The sequence below is a fragment of the Pieris brassicae genome, chromosome 8, assembly GCF_905147105.1.
Source record: "Pieris brassicae chromosome 8, ilPieBrab1.1, whole genome shotgun sequence".
NCBI classification, from domain to species: domain Eukaryota; kingdom Metazoa; phylum Arthropoda; class Insecta; order Lepidoptera; family Pieridae; genus Pieris; species Pieris brassicae.
The window spans coordinates 6,596,275-6,620,030 of NC_059672.1; the positions used below are offsets into that span (position 1 = coordinate 6,596,275).

The following is a 23,756-nucleotide window of genomic DNA, read 5'->3' on the forward strand; positions in this document are numbered from 1 at the left end:
GGCACGGTTGTAGCGGCGGTCGAAGTGATTTAACTATTGATAACTTTATGTTATTTTCAATCACAATTGCTCTAAAAGACATTGAATATTGTGCTTTAATCTAGTGAAATTACTAGAAGACATAGTTACATGTGCTAATTGTATGTAATTGTTGACTTCCTTCGGTGGATTTGGTGAGTACGCCTTGTATCAATATTTTACTGAATTCGGTCCACTTACACGTTTAATATTATCTCAAAGGTGTCAATGGTGAGGGTTAACATTTAGAATACAATTTAATAATGTAAAATACCGACGATAACTTATAAATAACATGCATATTTTCTCATAAGATTTGAAATGGGCGTAGGGGTGGTAAGTCGTAACAATCACATACTGTCACTAGCTTGCTTAAAAGGACTTGACGTTTGTATATCTCATACTTATAAAGATTCTCTACAAATTATATGCGTTATGTTCTATTAAATCATAATATATTACCTAAAGTATTATTAAAATAAAAATAACATTTCTTAATCACTACTGTTTATCAAATTAACCTTGAACAGTAACCAGAGCCTTAATAAGTAAATTTTCCTTAGTCCTAATGGTTTAAATCATCTCTAGATATGATGGTATGGTTGATATGCTTAAAATAGTTATTAGAATTTTATAGGTTTATGTTTAACAAGATTTCCTTATAAATATCTGAGTTTATAGTTTTAATTTCCTGACAATAGTTTTCAGGAAATATATATATTTGTTTATTAACACAGTATTTAAATTTTGCTGAATTAAGAGTTTTATTGGTTACATCTATTAAATAAATAAGAATTTTATCATAATTGCTTGTTGCACAGTACTATTACTAAGGTACTACTCAAATGATACTATTCTAGTATAATACAGTTATAACATACATAATTAAGAGTTTGTAGCTTAATATCAACAAGTTCTATCCATATTTTTCTGGGGTTAACTCGTGCTTAAATTCATTACTACTCGGCATTCATTGTGTATATATCTGAAGGTTTAATCCTCAGGGAAATGTAAAATCAATATAAATGTATTAATATGAGTGTAGAGGACTTAACTAGAGACTCTGCTTGCATACCCTAGCTTTAATATCACATTTTCTACTGCAGACAGGAAGTTTATGTTAAAAAAACAAGAAAATATTATCTCATAATTTATTGAAAATTTAATATATATAAAAATAATCAATATTTTATCATACACTTTGTCCTAGAGTTTTGTAGTAGCAAATTTGGGCTGTATTGCACCCTTACCTACATTTGTAGTCATTAAACAAGGCCCCATTTATTCCCCCTGGGCACTTATTTATGCACCTCACCCATGGAGTATTGTAGTGCCACAAAAATACCAATTAGTCATGCTTTTGATAAGGTTGGAGTTGTAAATAGATTTAATAAACTTGTAATCTAAGTTCAAACTTAGATTTTTAATTTGTATATAATAAATGTTCTGTTGCAAAGTTATTTATAATTTTTCACATGCCCTTTGATTTATTAAAAAAAAAACTAAATTGTTACATTGCCTATTTCATATAATAACTATTACACAATAATAACATTAAAGAATGTAATTTGTGGTGTCTATGACATAATCATAACTTTCTTAAGAAACATGAAAGTTTTAATTTATAGTTACTCATTAATATTGAATTATGCAAATACATATTTACATCATTTATTGATTAACTAAAGTTTACTTCCAGATATTACATAAAATAAAATGACTTTTGTATTGATACATTTTTAAAATTCTATTAAAATAAGAAGAAATTGCTTTGTCTTTATATTGTAGGTATTAAATATCATAATTTGTGATATCTATACTAATATTATAAAGCTGAAGAGTTTGTTTGCTTTAACATATTAATCTCAGGGACCGGTTTGAATGGAATAGAACTCTTAAGTTGGATAGATCATTTGCCAAATCAACACAAGTGAATATCAATTTTAACAATTAATTTCCTTAATGAGATTATTTATTTGCATAAAGTTATAATGATAGTATAAATAACATGAATACCGGAAAATAACCTAAATATTTCCATGTATTTAAATTCACCTCAATGAGTTAAAAAAAATTATAGAAGATTTCATTTATTCATAACTGTATAACTCAAATATTGAAGAATTCAATTTATTCAAGAGTTTTGCACTTCTATTGTTATAATCCTTGACATTTAACATAATAATAAATCTAGGTAATCTGTGATTTAACAAAATACATTTATAGTACCTATGTACAAGAGAATTGTTAAAGAGCTTATGTAACAATGCAAGATTCACTTTGTCTTCTTGTGTCATTGAGCAGTATATAAGACAAAAGCTGATGTTATTAAAAACTTTGAGGACAGGTTATTATGAAGACCAAAATAGTGTAGAGTATTATGCCATTTGATTTTTTAGTTAAAATACAAGTTTCTTTAATAATGTAGATATATATGTTTTCTTTCAAGTTATATATTATTATTATTAAGTTAAATTTTTCTTACGTGTATGTATACTTATTGTGATTTAACTATGGACCTAATGTGCTATACTCATATGACATCATATGTTAATCACATGATATCATATCAATGCAATTTAAATTTCTCACACAATGTTTTCAATTAAATAGATGAACCTTGTTTAGGAACATATCTTGTATAAAATGCAGTAATTTTTTTTTAATGTTTTCAATGTATACCAACTATGAATCAACTGTACGTCCAGTGTTTATACTTTTAGAAAATATAATTTTGATTCTCCCTTTTGCTGTTCATGACATCACTTGATGCTCTTTCTCTAGGTGCAACATCAAATTTGCCTAAATATTGATGAGGAACTTAAAGTTATTGTTGTGGATTCAGTTTGAAAGGTAATTTCAAATATAATTATGAATAGTTTGTTCATATTTTGGTCATAAGTTCATAACCTTGGTTTATATTTGGGTTAATTTGTTTATAGGATTCAAGGATTAATATGAATTGTATAAGGTCATCCGATGCTATATAAGAATTATTGAATTATATAATCCCCTGGTCATCATGATTCCCCTGAAATTTGGGGGTATAATCCCCAAGTTGGCAACATTGCTCTTTGATATGTGCTTGCTGCATAAGTAATTGTAAATATGTTTACTAAATCTCAATTTCGTTCGTGTTGAAATACCTCATATTTCCGGGATTAAATATACTGTATGTAAGATTAACAGTATCGCAAACTTAAACCCATCGCATATATTAAATGGCGCATATATTTGCGATTACTTATGATATATAGTGTAAACTACATTTAACGATTTAACGACGAATCCCTTAAAGCGTCGAAATCAATTGGCTTTGGTTGGTTGCTTGTCTTCATAATGTTTAACCATAAAAACGTTCAGCTTTATAAATGAGCATTTATATTTTACTCTAAAACCGAATCGTATTCCTCTTTTACTAAACATCTGATAACGAAGGTATGTTAGGAAATAGCACACTCCCAGTTTGACTAAGTATTACCTAGTATACTGAAATGCAGGTCGGTTGGCACTGACCGTACAAATTGAGTCTGCAATTGCAGAGGTCTTACGTATTAATAGAATATACATGCAGGCTATTTGACCTTAACTACTATTAACATTGTTATAAAGCCAACAACAAATATTGATGCTGGCAGATCATCGGCCAACTATTGTGGAACAGATAATAATTTGTTAGTAATAAATAAGTTTGTTTGAGCCTTACATATGTAACGTTATTATATATATTTTAATAGAATTTTATGTGTTAAGGAACAGTGAGAAACATTTTGATGGCAAGCCCATGTTTAATATAAACAAATATGCAATAATTATATCGTGTTATAAGACGTAGTCTAAATATTGTCGTGATTGTTGCTATGTTTTTTTTTCAAGTATTTGTAGCCATGGTAACAATGGTTCTGTCATTTCCTTAAAGTAGTCTAATTAGGAGATAATAAGGACTATTTACGAATCATATTTATACACATTTATCAAATTGATTGTTTTATGTAAAACACGTAAATTGTCCGAACAGCGCAATTTTGATAACATTTTTCAACGAACGGAATGCTTGCTTTAATTTGATTGATACAGTTTTAATTTTGTAGTCGATTAACATTAACCTTCCACAGTCCTGAGGTCCTCGGCTACCAATAGTTTTGCCTCGCTCAATTAAAACTAAAGAAAAGGAAAAAAAATACATTCATTATTTTATCTTTGAAACATTGTTCATTCCTTGTGTGCTCTTAGGCGTAATCCAAATCTCGTCATTTCTGTCTGCCTAAGCCACTCTCTGCCGTGTGCCGGCCCTGACATTTATCAAAGCCTATAACGTAAAAATTATCAAAGAAACAGGAGTTTCATAGTAATAGCGTCTACTTATCTGTGCTCTGAATTAATACTTTCGCGGACACCATAATGTCTCCCACGTTGCATAATTTGCTGCATTGCGTCACTAACGCTTTCGGTTGAATCTATTACCGGTTTTGTATTTAGAGAAATTGGTCACTAACCGTACTCAGCAGGGTTGTTGATTTAAAGTTAACCGTTAAATTAGTGAACGATTTAAACCATAACAAATGTCAAAACTTTGTTTGATAGATTTAGAATTATTAATTTACAATTAGATCGTATTTATAAGATTCAGAGTCGAGTCGACAACTCCCACAAAATATTTATATCAAATCGAATAGGAGGGATTCTGAAACGAGATTTGATTGACTCCGGTACGACGAAAATGTTTTGGATTTTGACGGACGGATGTCATAGTTGAGTGTCGACTCTGAATCTTACCTTCATTTGCACAGACACAAGAGTGACAAGGGCAACACATTCAATAGGTTTTGAATTAAATGTTATTTAATATGTTATACTACAAAAGTCTGGATATCCATAGTTGCTTCACTCTTTAAAACACTCACACTTTGAAATCGATTATTGTTAAGTTTTTTGTTTTATTAGTAATTATTTTAATATTTGTGTGATCTCTACGTGTATGTCATGTTTGCCTTTAAGTGATTGTTACACTAAAAATTTTATTTTCAGGTTATTTTACCAATTAAATTACCAATATCAGTGTGCCGAGCGTTGACAATCTTTTAGAAATAAAATAAAGTAACCTATTTTCTGGCCTTAATAAATCAAAAAAGCCTGTCTGTTCATATAGTATCTGTCAACGTTGACTCCGGGTACGATTCGAATAAAAAATTATGCACAGAAAATTACTTTACCAATTTTCCTTGACATAGCGAACAGAATTGTGTCCAAACTAATTAGTATTTCTGTTAAATATAAATAAACTTTTGTCTAGTCATTTGAAAGTTTTCTAATATTCAACTAATTTTAATCTGGTTCTAGGTTTTGTTTGTCGTCTTTGAATGTTAATATCTCTTTATCGCAATCGTAAAAAATTGCGATAAAATGCGCGGTCATTGACCTATCGCGGTAATATTAATTCCATACAATATTCTACCCTTTTTTCCAACGTAATTGGGTCAGGAAGCTATTGTTCTTCACTTGTCCTTTTTCCTAAGTGGGGTTGTAAAACTGATGTTTCTGTCTGTGGTATTATTTATTAGTGTCTAGGTTTTATAATTTCTTTTTTACACATAACTTGACACGTTTTTCAATGAGACAAGAGATATTCCTCGGCATATATTAGTTTTTACATTAATTCTGTCAGAAGTGGATATAATTATGGAAGCTAAAAGAGAATAAACCGCTGACCACTAAACTAATGTTTGCCTTAAGCATTGTTTTTGTCCTTATTACTCTCGCGTCACTGCTGATACGTGTGACAAACAAAAAATGATAGCTTTCTATAATAAATTAACTGCACCACTGGAAAAGAGCAGAGCGTAACAGAATATGTTAGGTTAGGTTAGACGCCGAACTGTAAAATCCTTTTTTTAAATGTAATAGTAGGCAAACGGGCAGGAGGCTCACCTTTGTTAAGTGATACCCAGAAGGCTCGCAAGTGCCCTGCCGGCCTTTCAAGAATTGGTATGCTCTTTTCTACCCAAAGTTGTATTGGTTCGGAAATTCTATTCAATATTAAAAAATGGTCATCATTCTTGATAATAACGTAACCAGCCGTTAATACTTTTACTTAATAAGAAGTTTGATACTGTCAAATGACTCGTTCCGTGTAAATAGAATTTATTTTACGGTAGCAATTACCTGATCGTGTACATTGCTTATGTTAATTACCGCGACGGTTCCTATACGAAAGTGTACTAATTATGTATTCCATTTGAATTCCTTCCTTCACAGCGCTAGATCTAAAACGATTTGTCAGCCGTTCGATGTATTTTGTTTTTATTGATCTTATCTAGTGGTATATATTTTATTAAAATTGGCTAGTTTTTGAGTAATTGATATAAATGCTCATATTTCAGTCAAATATTGACCAATCTTCAAGATTCATATATTTTTAGATTCGCCCATCTTAAATTATCATGTCCTTTTTTAGATTAGTTTGTTTTTTTTGTTCCTGTTTAGTTTTGTCTTAATAACTACGTGTAATTATATGTGTATTTTGTATTAAAACCTTATCTAGTTTAATATTTTTTTTCTCTTCTCACAGTGGTTGCCTCGAAGAGATCGCTCGAAAGCGATAAGGCCGCCAGTTGTCCTCCTTTTAATTTAATTATGTTTTTATATTATGTGCAACGAAGTGTTTATAAATAAATAAATGTCACCAGCTCGTCAATGCATCCGGAAGTAAAATAAATGTATGTGTTGTGGTGTGGGTTTATGAATCAGCTAATAATATGTGGTGATTCGAATCCCTCTTCCGACTTTAATGTATAGGTTTTAACGTATATGCGTAATGCGTTTGTATGGTTAAAATATCGAAGTTTATTTTTGTTAACATACTAGTAGTACTTTTAATACATGTTCGAAATTACATAATATTTTGTTTTTTTTTATTACTTAGAAAACGATGGTCAAGTTTGTTGTTATTATTATATTAATTTTTTTTAAAGCGAAGCTTTAAACAGAAATTAATTATTTATGTTTATTATTTGAATACGCTAAATATTTGATATTATTATACGTAGATGTGCTCTAACCAACTAACCAAGCTTCCGCATTTAAAAAGTAACTCAATGGCACTACAACCTTTTTAGGTATGGGCCTCAGATTTATGTATGTGTTTCATGATCATTTGTTAATCTAGGCAAGATTAACAAATGATCATCTAGTAGGTGTGCCTTCTGTGCTTGACGTATGCCGTCGACTTTTTGGGTCTAAAGAAAGCCGTTTTCTTCACGATGTTTTCCTTTACCGTACAAGCGAACGGTAAATCCGTATACAGAAAGAAAGTTTATTGGTGCTCAGCTGGGGATCGAATCTACGATCTCAGAGATGAGAGTCGCACGCTTAAGCCACTTGGCCAACACTGCTCTACATAACATAGTTCTCTTAAATGTTATGTTCCGAACAGTTATTACTTTTCTTTCAGTGCAGATGTAAGCACTTCTGTAATAGCCTCCTAGCTTGCCTCATTTTTCATAAAATTAGTTTAATATTCATTAGAAAAACTTTAGGTTTATAATATTTGTTCAGATTACCTTACCTTGGTCCTTATTATATTGTAAATAAACAAGTAGAAATTTACCCTCGTGCTATATCAATATACAGAGTCGTGGCATATAAATGTTATTTATTGATACTTCGGCGCTACGTACTTTTTTATGATACGATAAAAATGCTTTTAAATTTCGGTACCAATCATCTGAAACTTCATTTTCATACGATATTATAAGTACGAAACAGTATATGTAAACAATAAACGGCCGTATTATTTATATAGAAATTTTATATAGTGTCAGAAAATGGTTTCTTTGTTCGTTTTTAATGTAAAATTTCTGAAATACGAAAATATTTGAGTCGATTATTTATTTAGGTTTCTTTTTAAACGATAAAATCGTACATATAAAATAAAACTGTACATACTTTAATACAGCTCTAATAAATTCATTATTAGTAATAAGATTAACGTTTTCTTAAATCAGAGAAAACTGTCGTTTAATCGAAAATAGAAAGCAACGTGAGTCAACTTTTTCACTCAGATCGTTATGGGTAGATAATTAAAAAGTTAATTCTATTGCGTCGTTAGTAATGGTGACGAAAACACGTTTAATTAAAATTTCTCGGTTAGCCGCAATAAATATTAGAATGATAAACTAATTTGCACGACATGAACATTATTGCTTGTACCGCTATATAACGCAGTGCATTAGTAGGAATGTGAGGAACTAAAACTAAAAGACACTGTGTAAAATGTATAGTCGCAGTAAAGTAGTTAAATAAGAGAGTTAATTGAAACTCTAGACAGTTAATTAAAAATCGATATTCAATCGAGTCGCTAAAGTTCCGTTCCGAGTGAACGAAACGTTACTAGGCAACAAGACTAACCTAACCATTTACAATAAAGCAAAACACGGAATATCCAAGCTCTCATTCCTCACGATCACACCAAATAACAATAACAAATGAAATAATCATGGCGGAGTCTTGTTTTACTATGTATATTGTTTTACATTGTTGATCAACTCGCTGGTTTTCGGTCAGTCAGATAGTTAAACGTTTCGATGTTGCTTTATTTAAATCAAAATGCTAGCGACTTGATTGAATATCGACATTTAATTAACTGTCTAGAGATTTAATTTACTCTCTGATTTAACTACTTTACTGCGACACATATACTGTATTATTTATCCCGAAATTGAAATTTTTATCCAATACGTGGTTAATTTAATTATATCAAAAACTAGCGGACCCGACAGACGTTGTCCTGTCTTAACTATGAATATTGATTTCGATGAATTGGTATAATTAACTAAAAATGCTTTATGATATACAACATTCTTTGATTGTTTTTCTGGCGCGGATATAAATAGTTTTATTGGTATTCCGACTGGCCATGTGAAAAACATGGATTTTCAAGATTAATGCCATAAATATTTAGCGACTGTCATTATTTTATCAATATAATAACTCCGATCGCAGCATTTTATTAAACGATATTCATTTTTCTTACAACCTCATTGACGATATTTGCAGCACGCATTCTGTCAATGATATGTCAAACGCCATAAGGTCACACCAAAAAAGTTTGAATGAAATGAAAAAAAAAGGCTACTAAGTCGGACTATTGATATATTTTTGTTATAATAAGTGTTATTTTCCTTAGTTTTTAATTACTGCTTTTCATACATTAACCACCCATTACGCCTCCACCCATATATATAGCATAGTGACATTAAAGTACAGGTAATGTTATAATACGATTTCCTTTTTATTATAATTTGTATCCCTGCCCGTTTCGTTCGTCGGGGAACGCAATAAAACTAACTAGAGGATGTGGTTAAATGAGGTTGTGACCTCGCTTTAGTACGATTTTCTTGAAGAATACAGCTTTGAGCAAAATATACTATACAGCGTAATGAGTTCAGGTGGTTTTTATAACTTAAAGTTTGCTAATTAAATATTAATGTGTGAATGAATGTGTCTTGTTCATCTAGTCCTAGTGATGAATGCCTCCATGTACATTCCTACGTTTGTTTACCTATGGCGTTTTTGTTTTTGAGTGAATAAATTTGTCCACATAGCGAGAAAAACGATTGTACTCCTTTAAAAAACATTAAATACTAAAGGCCTATTCAGTTGGAAAGAGTTTGTCGTCTCGAATGTACGATTATCGAAAGAATATAAAAAAGTTTCTTCGTCTAAACATTCACACCTCTCGCTCTTCCACTTTGGCGAGAATTTCCTCGAGAATATCAAAAGCAATAATCGTATTTCGAGGTTTTGTGTCAGAAGATATTCAACGAAGAGCGTGCCGTGCGGCTTGATCCCTTGGCGTTGCGTAGAGATGTTGGGTCTCTCTGCCGCGCACCACCGCTATGTGGAACCAGCTGCCCACTGAAGTATTTCCGAACCAATTTGACTTAGGGTCCTTCAAGAAAAGAGCGTACAAATTCTTAAAAGGCCGGCAACGCACTCGCGAGCCCTCTGGCATTGAGAGTGTCCATGGGCGGCGGTATCACTTAACATCAGGTGAGCCTCCTGCCCGTTTGCCCCCTATTTTATAAAAAAAAAATCTTCTACCTCATTTACCATGGGGAGTGTTCAGAAGAGTTGTTCGGTCTAATACCCGCTGAGTTGAACTGAGTTTCATTATCGGACGTCAAGGCAAAATACAAAATACCATCCGTATCACCTCGACGTCCGTCGTTCCACAACTGAGCGTTTTCTAAGGCAGTTTTTGCCACGCACCACCACTATGTGGAACCAGCTGCCCACTGAAGTATTTCCGAACCAATTCGACTTAGGGTCCTTCAAGAAAAGAGCGTACCAATTCTTGAAAGGCTGGCAACGCACTTGCGAGCCTTCTGGCAATGTGAGTGTCCATGGGCGGCGGTATCGCTTAACATCAGGTGAGCCTCTTGCCCGTTTGCCTGCCATTACATAAAAAAAAGTTACTATCATGAGTGCAGTGCGTGAGGGTGTTTTAATTATATCTGCTCTTCTAAGACAAGAATTAATTAAACGGAAACTAATAATAGCGGAGCAGTTTCGTGGCAGGATAATTTTTTTTTTTTAATAAACAGCTTTCAATGAACGAAACTTGGAATTTTATTTTAATGGAACAAAAATTGCTTAGAAAGTAGGTACTCACCAAATTTGAGATCGTTGTACGAAATTCTGAGGATTTCCTTAAAAAGAGTCCAAAGAATTGTACCAATGCAATTTAGGCACGTTAATATTTTCAGCCCCAGCTCCAGTCCCCAAAGATGATTTTAATTTTTGCACTAATTTCTTTGGGACCAAATCCCTCAACAATTCTCTCGTAAATGCATTAAGATTTCCAATTTTGTTTCCCTGTCTTTAAGAGAAGTACATATAAATAACAGAAAACGATCTTTTTATATAAAATTGAAACAGGTATTCTAAACTATATACTTTACATATTCAAACTCCAACATATACTATCGTTTTAAAGTTAAATTAAATGTCAAGTTAGCTTAACCTCTATTAACCGGCATCACCAAAGATCTGCTCCGATACTTTGTAACTCTTATGAGTTACTCTAGCCATCCCGACTTCAAAGTTGAGTTTTTATACCAAGCTGTACCACATCAGATTAACAGATTAAATGAGTTAATTTGAGATTGAATCGCTATTGTTATTAGAAGTAATTGTTTACCAGTAGTGAATCTTCAGAAATGGTTAGAATACGAATGAGACTGATTTTTTAATGGCTAAGTGTGTAGATTTTTACTGGAAAGAATTTGTCATGCCATTTTTACCGTAAGGAACTTGGATTTAGATTTATTTTGAAGCCTTACAAATGAAAACTAGCTTCATTGGAATGATCTTTATTATTGTCTTTTGTTAACATGGCTTTTACACAATAATAAAACACTTTTACAACGGATTGAAGCTATGTATTATTATTATAAACTTATTATTATTTACATAATTTTAAATTTACATTTTCCGACGTTTCGCGTGCTTTAAAGCAATCCGTTTAAAAAGTGTTTTCTTAATGATCTTTATTTCTATTCAAAATATCCAAAATAATCATCATTATCATTATCATCATCGTCGTCATCATCACCATCATCATCGTCGTCATCACCATCACCAGCGTCATCATCATTATCACCTATCTTAGAATAGATTAAATAACAGAAAACAATATTTTTATATAAAATTTAAACAGGTGTACCAATATTCTAAACTAAAACTTTTTCTTTACATGTGACAAGTGCTGCCTGCCATGAACATATTTTTTATTAACATATTCAAACTCCAACAATTTTTGAGATCAAGTAATCACTAAACACGAATGAAACTCTCTCGGTTGTGTCTCTCTCGAAATGGTTCAAACCGATTTGTACGATACTCGCGCATGAACATAAAAAAATGTCATACGAGATCGTGTTTATACTAGTCGAGTTTCTCGTAAGTAAGAATCGTCTTACTAAAATGTCGGTTAGTTCTTGCCTGTATGTAAACATTTTGATACGTTAATGCTATGGCGATAGTAACTCTCTCCATCTAAATTGACCTTAAATAATAAAAACTTTACTAATGAGAAAAGGGTTGTGGCAAAATTCATATATCGCTAGTGCACTCCCTACTGTGTTATGGGTAACTATGTTTTCTTTAAAGTAAATTTAGTGTTACAACTATGTCTTATAAGACAGTTAATATGCGTGAATGTGTGAGTGTTTGACTGAGTGTGTATGCGCATGTAGCTGAGAGTTGTTAAGATCGTGCACTGTGTGCTAGTTTTTGGAACCTCAAAGTCATGTCAAGATACGTAGTAAGGCCTCTGAAGATTTGAAATCCAAAATTAAAACCGCCTACCAGGGTAGAAATTTTGCGATTATGTGGTCTCCATGAAAGCACCCGTGCTTGTACTGGCCACTTTCTAAATGAGACTGAAGTAAAATGAGCCATAGGTGGTATCTATCCGGATTAAACGTATTTTTACCACAGATAACAAAAAGTCGTTGAATTTTATATATTCTATATTTATTATATGTTCTTTAGAGAAGTAGCTTAGTTGCTAATCCAACGACTTAACCTAGGGCAGCGTGTTAACCCTGAGGTCGTGCATTTGAACTCCGAGCGATGAACTATTGATCTTTATGTATGTGCAATTAACACTCGTACGGCAAAGGAAAACCAACAATTAACGTGTGTCTGAAGCTCAAAGTTTGTTGTTATTTTTTCTTTAAGATGCCTAATTCTAAATGTATTATTCCAGTGATGTCCAGAAGGTAGCCACATCGCCATGCCGCTGCCGAAGCGGTGCGTGGAGCCGGTACACGTGTCACGTGGCACTGTGCCGGAGCGACTGGCCGTGCCGTCGGAGCTCGAGGCCGTCACCAATGGCACCCTTGCAAATACTGTCAGGTGAGACTTTCACTGTGATTTATAGCTGATGGAAAAAAGCGTTTGATGGTTACAAGTCGGATGCGTTTAGGATTAAAGCATAGGGCAGAAGCCGATTGACATTTTTTCACCCGGGAATGGAAAGAAACACTACTGTGCTTTGTACGTACGTATTATTGCTTATTAAATACCAATATACAGTATTAACTCAAATTAGAATGTACTTGTAATATTTTTGATGCAAATAAATTGAATTATATATATATATAGGAACACCCTTACAAAGTTTTGTAACGACAATATTATTTATTGATTCTGATCTATCAGTGATCCAACACAGTTACCAAGAATAGAATAACAATGTCGATTACCTGAAGCCGATACTATGTTGCATATAGATGAATCTGGAATCTTGGAATGTTTATTATCCTAAATATGCCCCGTAATCACAATAAATTATGTTTTTATAAAATAAATCTGTGCAAAATCATTCCTAAATGTATAAGAACGAATAACATGTATGGTATTTACGATTGGTTTTTTTAATATAGAACTCGGTCGCTTGTTGGCTTTAACAAATTAACAACTCATTAAAATATTATACATAACATATGTTTGTAATACAACGATATAGTAGATGTATAAAATTATTATTTATACAAGAAGTTGTGAATGCTATGAAAAATTAGTTACAGAAGAGAATATCATATAAGCATACATTATAAAACATTCTGATAATACGTCTATGTTAATTAAAAAGTCCTACCTAATAAGTTAAACAACTCTTATCAAATTCCAGGCAGTTATCCTCATTGTCGAAGCATGCGGAGGATATGTTCGGCGAACTAACGCGAGAGGCGACCGGCCTCGCCGAAAGAACAAACATTTTGCAAGCAAGGATAGACAGGCTTGCTATTAAGGTTACCCAATTGGACTCTGGGGTGGAGGAAGGTGAGCGTTCTTGCTTTTTTAAACTTTGGCAATAAAAATAAAGAAAAACTTCAGTCAAATGATTAATGATGGAAGGATCCAATCTTAGATGTTCCTGTTTATGTGTTTTTGTTAACAATACCTTAACTAACGAAATATAAATAACTATTTGTTTGCGAAAAATTTCCTAATTTCCACATCTACAGACAAATGGGAGGCAATCACTCACTGTGTCTCCAAGGCTCCTCCACTATTTCCGAAAAGACTTGATAGTATCTTTCTTCAGCATATATTATTTATATGAAGTTTGATTAACTGCGATAAGCTCAAGAATTACTCGAAGCAAAAAAAAAACTTTTTTTTAAATTGTTATTTATTGAAGCATCACCCTTTTTTTCTAAGTTACTACGTAGAGCTAGCTATACTTGAACGGTCCATTAATATTTTATTTATTTTAATTACAGTCTCTCTCCAAGATATACAAATGCGAAAAGCCTTCCGCTCGACCCGTACGTTCCAACAGCAATTGTTTGCGCGTACCTCGATGCCATCCGCCATGTTGGCGACGTACGCGCGTTGTGATCGTCCTCCGCCCCTGGAACGGCTCAACGAGTTTCGCGATGATGGAAGGGATGCGAGGAAGTTCTACACTGACCCGGATTACTTCTTTGAGCTATGGAGACGGGAGATGCTGCAGGATACGGAAAGAATTCAGCATGATAGGGGGAAGAAGGTATGTTATTATTTTTTTTAACAATTCAATTCGAAATTGCTAAATATTAAAAAAATACATGTTGAGCACAGTGTCTACATATAGTATATGAAACAAATATGACTGCGTCTGTTGTTGTAACCCAAAAAATTTTGAATTTTGAAATTAAAAAAAAATATATGATGCATAACGCGCAGAAATATATTCATATATAATATATATGTGTCTCGTGTTTACATTTTTCATTTTATTACAGTATAGGTTTAACATACCCGCTATTTACAAAACAATAATGTACAAGCCTTATTAATTTGTTATAAGGAATGAAACGCATGAAAAGATGATTTACGGGATTTGAAAATTACACATTGAAATAAGTATTGTGTACTTTTTGTCATGGAATTAATTTTTTTCAGGTGCGTCAGCCCCGTGCCAACAACACAGAAGGGCGTGGCACTCGGCGGGTAAGAGTCCCGCATTCGACTCGCGACAGGCAAAAGGCGGAAGTCGTGAATCGCGGTGAACACATAATGGCGCCTACGCAACTGCGACGGTACAATATTGAACCGCAGTATCGGCCCGAGGCTTTATACCAAGGTGAGTTAAGGATAGAGATTATGGCCAGAAAGAGTCGAGTAAATTTTGTTGCATCAAAACTTGTATGAGATTTATTCATAGGAATTGAGAAGTTTTTAAAGTAGAGAATGATGTTGATCTTCAACCTTCAATCATAACAATAAGCTGGGTTCAGTTCATATACATAATTCTCGTCTTAATATGTCACTCTGCCTCTGTAACTTCGGGGTTTGAATTGAAAGGCCGGTAACACATTTGGAAACCTCCCTGTGGTGTGCATGGCTGGCTCCTGTCCCATAAAAAAATGATTCCTATTTTGAAGTTAATATTTAGGTTGCAGTATCTATGCTTAGTAAGCTAACTTGACTTATTCGTTCTGACCAATTAAAATGTTTAAAAAGTCGGCATATAGCTACATCTAATTTCTTAAACAATCTTTAAGATGTCATCTGTCAAAGTGTGTGTGTTAAAGGCCACTAAGAAAAGTTATTAACAATATAACTAAGTATTTATCGGAAATTAAGTCTACAATGAATGGATTTCCCTTAATTACATTACGGTAGTCAACATGACAGGTAGATCTGTATGTCTCGCTCGCACTTACAGGTCTTATAGAGAGGTGTAGTGATGTGCGTAATAATTGTAGTGGTGCGATATCGATAACGGGATAGGTACGATCGATATGCTAAATTTCGGAATAATTTCTCTATTTGAAAATAAAATCTTTTAATTTGTAAGATAAAATGTTTTTTTGACATAATCAAAGAGGAACTGTATAGATCGTAACAAAAATTCTTATATTTATAGAATACAACAACCCTTACTCGTAACGACCAATCAGGAGTGAGAGTGCTTACGCAGGTAGCTAAGTATTGATAAAGGGTTGCGTGCACATTTCAACTGTGAAAACTCAGTTTAAAATGCGTCGACTTTAGCTAATTTGCATGTGTGTAACTGTACTCAGTGTTGCTATAATCATAATTAATTTAGCGCCCCCAAAGCTTTCATTGTATTGGACATTTTTGACCAATCACAATCTAGTAAAGTTATGTTTCCTTCTAACGATACGGTATACATATTTCAGCTACAACAGTGACCGACGGTGGTTATCGCACGCCGCAGACTCGTGCCCCAAGCGTACAACCAGCTCGGCCTAATTCCATTGAAATAGAGAACCAGCAGAATAGGCCTCCGCGTCTTACTGGAAATGGACATGGTATGAAATGTATTAACACTCATTTATAGGCCGTCAGAGGTCGCAGAAAATCGCGAGGTAGCGATTTTATCAAAAATTTATTCAATCAAATAAAACATCTGAATCAAACAATATTTAAACGAGTGTAGCTGTATGCTGCTATATTTTCTCTTGACAAGAATGATGTGATCTTACAAGCGAAGAGATATTGGATTTAAAGTTGTTTGTAAAATGAATAGGGTTGTGTAAAGTGCAAAGTAATATTTAGGGTTGTGACAAGTACTAAAACTACATGCAAGCTTACATATACTAGTAAGATATGACATATGTATAAACTTAATCACATATCAATAAAATTAGAGTAAAAATTGGGACATAAAAATTTAAAAAATTGGATTGTAGAAAATTGAAGACATGAATAAAAAATGACAGATTAAAACTTAATCTTAAACCTCATTAAAAGCATAATATACGAGATTACATATTGTATGTTATGATTATGGGTCTAATAAGCAGTACCAACAAAATACAAGTTTGAGATAAAACAGATGTCTGTAACAATATCCTTGCCAAAAACAGCCACCTTGTTTCACGTCTACAATACATCTAGTATTGGCCTAAGTTCTATAGATATCTCTCACATAGCCTGTAAAAACTTTTTTTTATATTTATTTATTGGATGTAATATACTACTATACTAGATTCTAATAGTGAAAAAATTGAGGAATTGGTCCAATAGTTTTTGAGTCTATTCATACTAACAACAATAGATTTAACAAACAAATTAGTTATCTTTTAAATATTGCTTTATTCTAGTTTCACTCAAATACTATATGTTTTTTTACAGTGGTGAACGATGAAAGTCCATATGGCCCAGTGGAGTCAATCTATGGAGGAAGTATTGCTGGTACGCCACGACGAGCGCGGCCTTCCATCCCACCACCGGCACCACCTGCGCCTACCCATAACGAAGTTCACACACCTACTAGGTAGGCCTCATTTGACACACTTATTTTTATATTTATACTTCAGAAGCGAAATATTTTTTTTAGGAAACCATTTTCAAATGAACCGTACTGTTTACAACCGTAAATAAATTAAGTGTAAGTATGATAAGAATCGTATATATTATCGTACGTACTTATTATTACACTTAAAACCATTTTCGGTTTTATGCGTAAAATACTTATTTATACATAGTCGAGCAAATATAGTATAAAATATTAATATATTTTATATTATTAATCCTTCGCATAATAAAAAAAATATGCGTCGTTTTTTTACAGTTGTTAAAAATATATATAGCTTATATTTTTCCTTCTTTCTATGTCACTTCTATTAGTACCATTTATCAAAACTAATTCATGTGTAAAGCTCTTCTCCAAAATTTTCCAGAACTTTCTATGGCTTCCTATGCTTCACTTATTGTTCTCTCTTGGTTCTTTTCATTTAGTTCAGTTAAAATTATTACTAGGACAGTTTTCTCGCCTCAAAAATCGACATGACCAGACTAGAGCTGATTGCTTATAAATATATTTTTATTTACAACATAGTTAAGCCAAATTTTTACAAACCTAAACAAGTAATCTTTTTTATACAATTATCAGAAAACAAATTAATATTCTCTAAGTACGCGCCGTATCAAACCTTGCGAGTTTGACTTGAGTCGAACTCGCAAAGTGGCAAAGCAAGCAGCAATTTCTGCTTATCACGACTATGATGCCTCAGTTATGCTCTATGGTATCCTTTTAGGGGTAAATTCGGTAGATTTAAAAAAAAGATTTTATTACTCAGAATAAATATATTAGGGTCATTATTACCTCTAATAAGCTGTTGACCAATTACGAACTCGATATTTTGACAGTACCAAGTTTATATATCGTTGACTGTAAAATCCAAAATTCAAATTTGTTCAAAACATTTAAAGAAACTTGCTTGTATGTACCAGGGTAGCATGTTGTACCACAATGTATTTAAAGAAAACACTTTTTTACCGGATTGAAGCTATGTATTATTATAAACTTACAATTATTTTACATAATCACCATCATAAAGTCACCGTGACCACGCACGCTGGTAAGCACGCGAAACGTCAGGTGAAATTTAGAATTATGTAAATAATTTTAAGTTTATAATAATAGTACATAGCTTTAATCCTTTGAAAAGGTGTTTTCTTTAAATGTATAAAAGTTATGTTAACAAAAGACAATACCACAATGATTAATTGACAATTTTTTTTTTTAAGTTACAGCGTCGGCCACAAGTTTGACAACAACTATAAGTAACTTAGCTTATTATTATGACACTATGTTAATGTTCTTATTATATGACGTTATGTAAATTAATATGACATGCCATGCCTGCTTTTACATGGCTGGATTTGCGGATTTTTATAATTGGCAGATCTAAATGTAACCTTCATTGCAAAAAAGGATTTATTTATTTATATATTTAAATAACATAACTTAATGAAATAGATATAATAAAATTTCAGGCCCGTATGTTTCATATTATCTATATGTTGTTTCAGTTTATTTCATAAAATATATATAACAATCGTGGTTCTACCTCATGTTAACAATGTAATAAATCCGTTGATATTATTTCAGATCGAGTCTGCCGCCGCCCCCACCGCCACCTGAGAGCATTTCTCCTCCGCCGGTCAACGGCGCCTCACCACCGCATCGCACGGCTCTTGACGCGCATCTTGACCATATGCACGCGGTCATTGGTGAGAAAATTTCCTATTTAAGACTTAAAAAATAATAATGTGGTGAAAAATAGGAGAAATAGAATTGAATCGTCTTGATGTAAAAAAATCAATATAATTGTCAAATGTCATTGCTAAAAGTAAATATTATAATGTTCATTATGATGTAAGTCAGATTTATTACCAAGGAATTTCCGAAGTGTCCATTTACCATATCATCCGTCTATGACTAGGCATGAACACACTAGCTTTATTCTTTACACTTGGTCTGGCATAAACCAATTTAGATTCGATATTCTTTGAATACAGTATTATAGGATCATTTGACGTTTGTAATTTAAATATATTAAATAAAATAATTCCATCCAGGCATGATGTCATCCGAAGAGAGTCCGATAGCAGCGCCTACCCCTCCTCCAGCTCCACTGGCACCACCCGCCCCGCCGCCTCCGGAAGACCGGCCCCGCCCTCCGTCGCCCGCCACTCTGCTGCGAGGAGCCTCCGCCCTGAAGCCTCCCACGCTGGACCACCATCCTGCGCCGGATCCGCGCTCCGATCTCCTCAAAGCGATACGGGAAGGTGAGATTTTAAAATGTATTGATATTTTTTTTCTATTTCATTCGCTATCAGTGTACAAACAAATCAACGGTATATACTTTGATTGTTGATTATGCTTTATTGTGCTAAATAAATTTTGCCTGCACTCACTAAACGCATACAATTTTTTTTAATAAACCATTGCAATTCGCAGGTATCAAACTCCGCAAGGTTGATAAGCGTTGCGAGGAAAACGTGGGCAAATACGATACACTTCGGGGCGCACCCGCTCTACACGACGTGGCGTCTATTCTGGCTCGTCGAGTCGCCGTCGAACAGAGCGATTCCGATGAAGAAGACGATTCCGACCTAGACGATGACGAGTGGGCCGACTGTCGCGCGTGACGTTGCGCCACCCCGCGGAATGACGCGAATTACAAGCCAGATCAAGAGAAAATCTATGAAACACAGAAAATAACCAAGCCCGATGATAAAGTATATGAAACACAGAAAATACAAGTGAAACCAGACGATAAGGTCTACGAAACACAAAAAATTCAAGTGAAACCTGATGATACAATCGTCTATGAAACACAGAAAATTGAAGTGAAGTCCGAAAGCCGAAACTCTTTTAAGATCGACAAAGTCAAAGACTCCCCCAGAAATGAAGTCGCCGTCCCTGTAAGGAAGAGCAGCCTCAAAAAAATCAATGATGACTCTCCTCCTCAAGAACCGCTACCTTCACCCCCCGTAAAAGCCAGAGAAAGTTCCCCAACCGTGAAAGAAATTGCCAAAAATTATTCACCACCCACCAATTTTCCTATTAATAAGGATGTACTGTCCCCTCCATTTAAAAACAGTGTCGCTTCGCCCCCATGGAGCAAAGTCTCTCCTTTTAGAAAGGAAATACACTCCCCTTCACCCGTCAGTAGCGCCAGTTCACCTCCAAGCACTATTCTGAAGCCTAAAACTGACACGCCTAATGAAGAAAGTATCAATCCTCCTAAAGTGAAAAGAGACTCTGTTACTGCCAAGGATATTCCAAAAACAGATAAACTGTCACTGCCAAATACAAATGATACTAACGAAAATGATTTAAGTAATATAGACGTTGAAAAGGCGAAAAGCGAGGATACGAATGGTGTGGGTGATAAAATTAAAATTTTTGAAAAGGCTGCAGAGGAAGCTGGAAAATTATCTCGACCAGGCTCCATGCGTCGAGCAAGAGTTGATAGAATAGGGTCCGACAGTAAAGAAGATTTGCCCCCACCGGCCACTCCATTCAAAGATAACATCTTCTTTGAAATTGGGAATATAGAAAAAAACTCTGCTGCTAACGAATGCCCGCCTGCAAAACTTGAAAGACAGCTGAGCATCAAATGTTCAACGATGAGTAATAAATGGCAACGCGGCAGCAACTCACTTGAAGAGAAAGTTCAAAAACCCGAACCGAAAATCATCAAACCGGAGTTTAAACCTATGCCATCCCCGATGGATTTGACTATACGTTCTCCCAGTATTGTCGGTAAGATTCCAGAACAATTTCCCTCTCATGGCACAGCATTCAGAAACGTCGCCTCACCTGACACCTCCCGTAACAAACCTGCAGAAGACCAATTCAAGACGTGCAAAGTGAAGAATAAAGAAAAGTACTCCGTAAGCAAGGGTTCCAGCTACTTCACCAGGGGCTCGGAAGAGATTTGGCTCGTGAAGAAGAAAGATATAGAGGAAATTGAGGAGCGGGTATTAGACTCGTTCCGCCGGGCCGGCGGTAACTTCTGCAACCGAAGTGAATCTGTGCGTCCCTCCTCTGATGGCGGCCAGTCTTTCCCGCACGCAACGATGGGACGGAACAAACGTCAGACGTACGGAAGAAGCGAGTCCTTGGACCCACAATGGGCTGGGAATAGGTCACAGACGTTAAAACGCCAGACATCTGTTGCGTGCACTTGCGGCCATGATAAGAAAACTAGGTCGAAAAGTGCGGGTTCCGATACAAGTCGGCAACGGTCTAAAAGTCATGGAGATGATCAAAGCCATGTCCTGGACAAGTATGAGACACTGGTGTAATTTGTGATAGTCGATATTCGGCAGAGTTTGAAGTAAATCAGAGTGAATGGTAAATTAAGTAAAGTATTATGTCAGCCAATTATGTCATCGCCTCAGGCATGTAGAGTAGATCATTGTAATTCTTAGGTCATCGTATTTTATAACATATGCATATTGTGCATATGCCTTGCCAACCAGAATTTTAGCAGTAATAATAGCAGTTAATTGAAATTTTACGTTTAACATTTCATTCAACAAAAATAAACCAATGTTCACTAAAAATACCAGTTAACATTTTTAAACTGGATGAAGAATTATCTTGTTCACATCACGATCAAATAAACGGCTATTAAGCTTGTAAATTATTATTGTAAAGCCTTGTATAGGTTTGCGCTTTCATAAAAAGGTTAGAAGTGCATAATTAAGTGAATAATTAACCACAATCATTCATTAACTACTTCCTAATTTTTTTTAATAATTTGAACTATAGAACATGCTTCAGATACATGTTGTATGGGTGACTGATAACACATATTCTATATCATAGACAATCTATGAACTTCCATTGTTTAGCCATTGTTCATTATCCTCCCACCTAAGCACAATCAGTATGAATGGTGCTTCGCTTGTTAAAATATTTTTAAAAATTATTTTATTAGCGGTTGTGAAAACATGTTTCAGATTTTTATATAATTATGGCGAGAATTGTTGGGATGATATATTTGAGACATTGCTAGTCTTTTCATTTGATACAATTGGCAATAGTTCGCTGAAGACTGAAATATCAGTCAGATTGAGGGCAGACGACAACACTGTTATTTCAGAATTCAGCCACTTTCATTATGACAACATTTTAGTTTTAAATCACAATAATCTAAGGAAATGCATGTTTAGTGCCAATTATCAAAGTATCCAATACTTCCATTATCAAATAGAAATCGGTCCATTTAGAAGGATTATTAAAGACTATATTTAATTATTTATGCATTCCATATTTTGGTTTGTTCTTGCAGCCACTCTTGGTTTGTTATAAACGGTAACAGGAGCAACGAATGTGTACCAAATTTATGTGTAGACTTGTATGTAGTTAGCCTTAAGTTCATTTAAGTACCTTTTATGTATATGCAACAAATTCTACCTATAAACATTTATAATAAGTGAAGATCATCAAATTTTAAGGCGCCGCGGCGGAGTTGTGGCATTTTGTAATCTATTTAGTATGTAACCTCTCGACATTTTTTATATCCGTATGTTATATAGCTGTCCAAATATTCCCAAATAATTGTATAATCGTTAGGTAACGCTATCTGATACTGCGTTAAGCAATACACCATTGTATGACGTTTTGTAGTATACACTGTATGATCACGAATAGTTAAGAAATGTAAAGTATAGATAAGTTAAAGCATGTTTTATATCATGTAGATTATGTAAACGCATATAATTGCCATGTGTTGGCGTACGCTAATTATTTATTTGCAATTTTTATCTTAATGTTTTTAATTTTTAATGTTTATATTAATTCAATGGCAATGTCGTTGTAAACACTGAAATTATACGTTTCGTTATTTGCGTCATTGTTTTGTCGTTTTAAAAATAGTTCTATGTAATTTAAACAAGCTTTTGGAATTATCTACTGTACTCTGTCCTTAGAGTGAGCATTCATATTTTTAAAATGTACAAAACAATCTGTAAAACCTAAAGAAGTGCTTTGTATCCCGGATTAGCGTCATTTCTATTAAGAGAATATTTTATATCTTGTTTATTTGCTAATAATATAATAAAATCATTAAAAATACACAATGTTTTAATCATATCACTCAATGTAGATGTAGCCAACCAATCTTGTAACCATAGTGATTGCAGATTGTTAAATTTACAGGATATTTTCTTTTTATGTGTGCTATCTATTTTGTACGTACACAAACTAGACTAAATTAAGTTTAGTCATTTAACTTGCTTATTGTAATGATATCTTTGATTTTTCAAATTATTAAAAAATACTTGACAGGAATTAAGTTCGGTGGCCGTTGTATGGATATGTTCAAATATATGTTACTTGAAACACTTTGTGCTGGGTAACAACTGACTTTTTTTAACATGAGCTTGTAAAAAAACTAACTTGGCTT

At 33.7% G+C, this 23,756-nt stretch overlaps 1 protein-coding gene across 1 annotated transcript; it reads left to right on the plus strand.

Moving 5' to 3' along the window:
* Positions 1-23,756, plus strand: LOC123712975 (wiskott-Aldrich syndrome protein family member 3). Its single transcript, XM_045666399.1, has 10 exons — positions 1-173; positions 12,791-12,939; positions 13,718-13,869; positions 14,313-14,581; positions 14,977-15,157; positions 16,221-16,352; positions 17,179-17,320; positions 18,941-19,062; positions 19,411-19,620; positions 19,793-23,756. Exons 2-10 carry the CDS (start codon positions 12,818-12,820, stop codon positions 19,981-19,983), a joined length of 1,521 nt encoding a protein of 506 aa, XP_045522355.1. The 5' UTR covers positions 1-173; positions 12,791-12,817; the 3' UTR covers positions 19,984-23,756.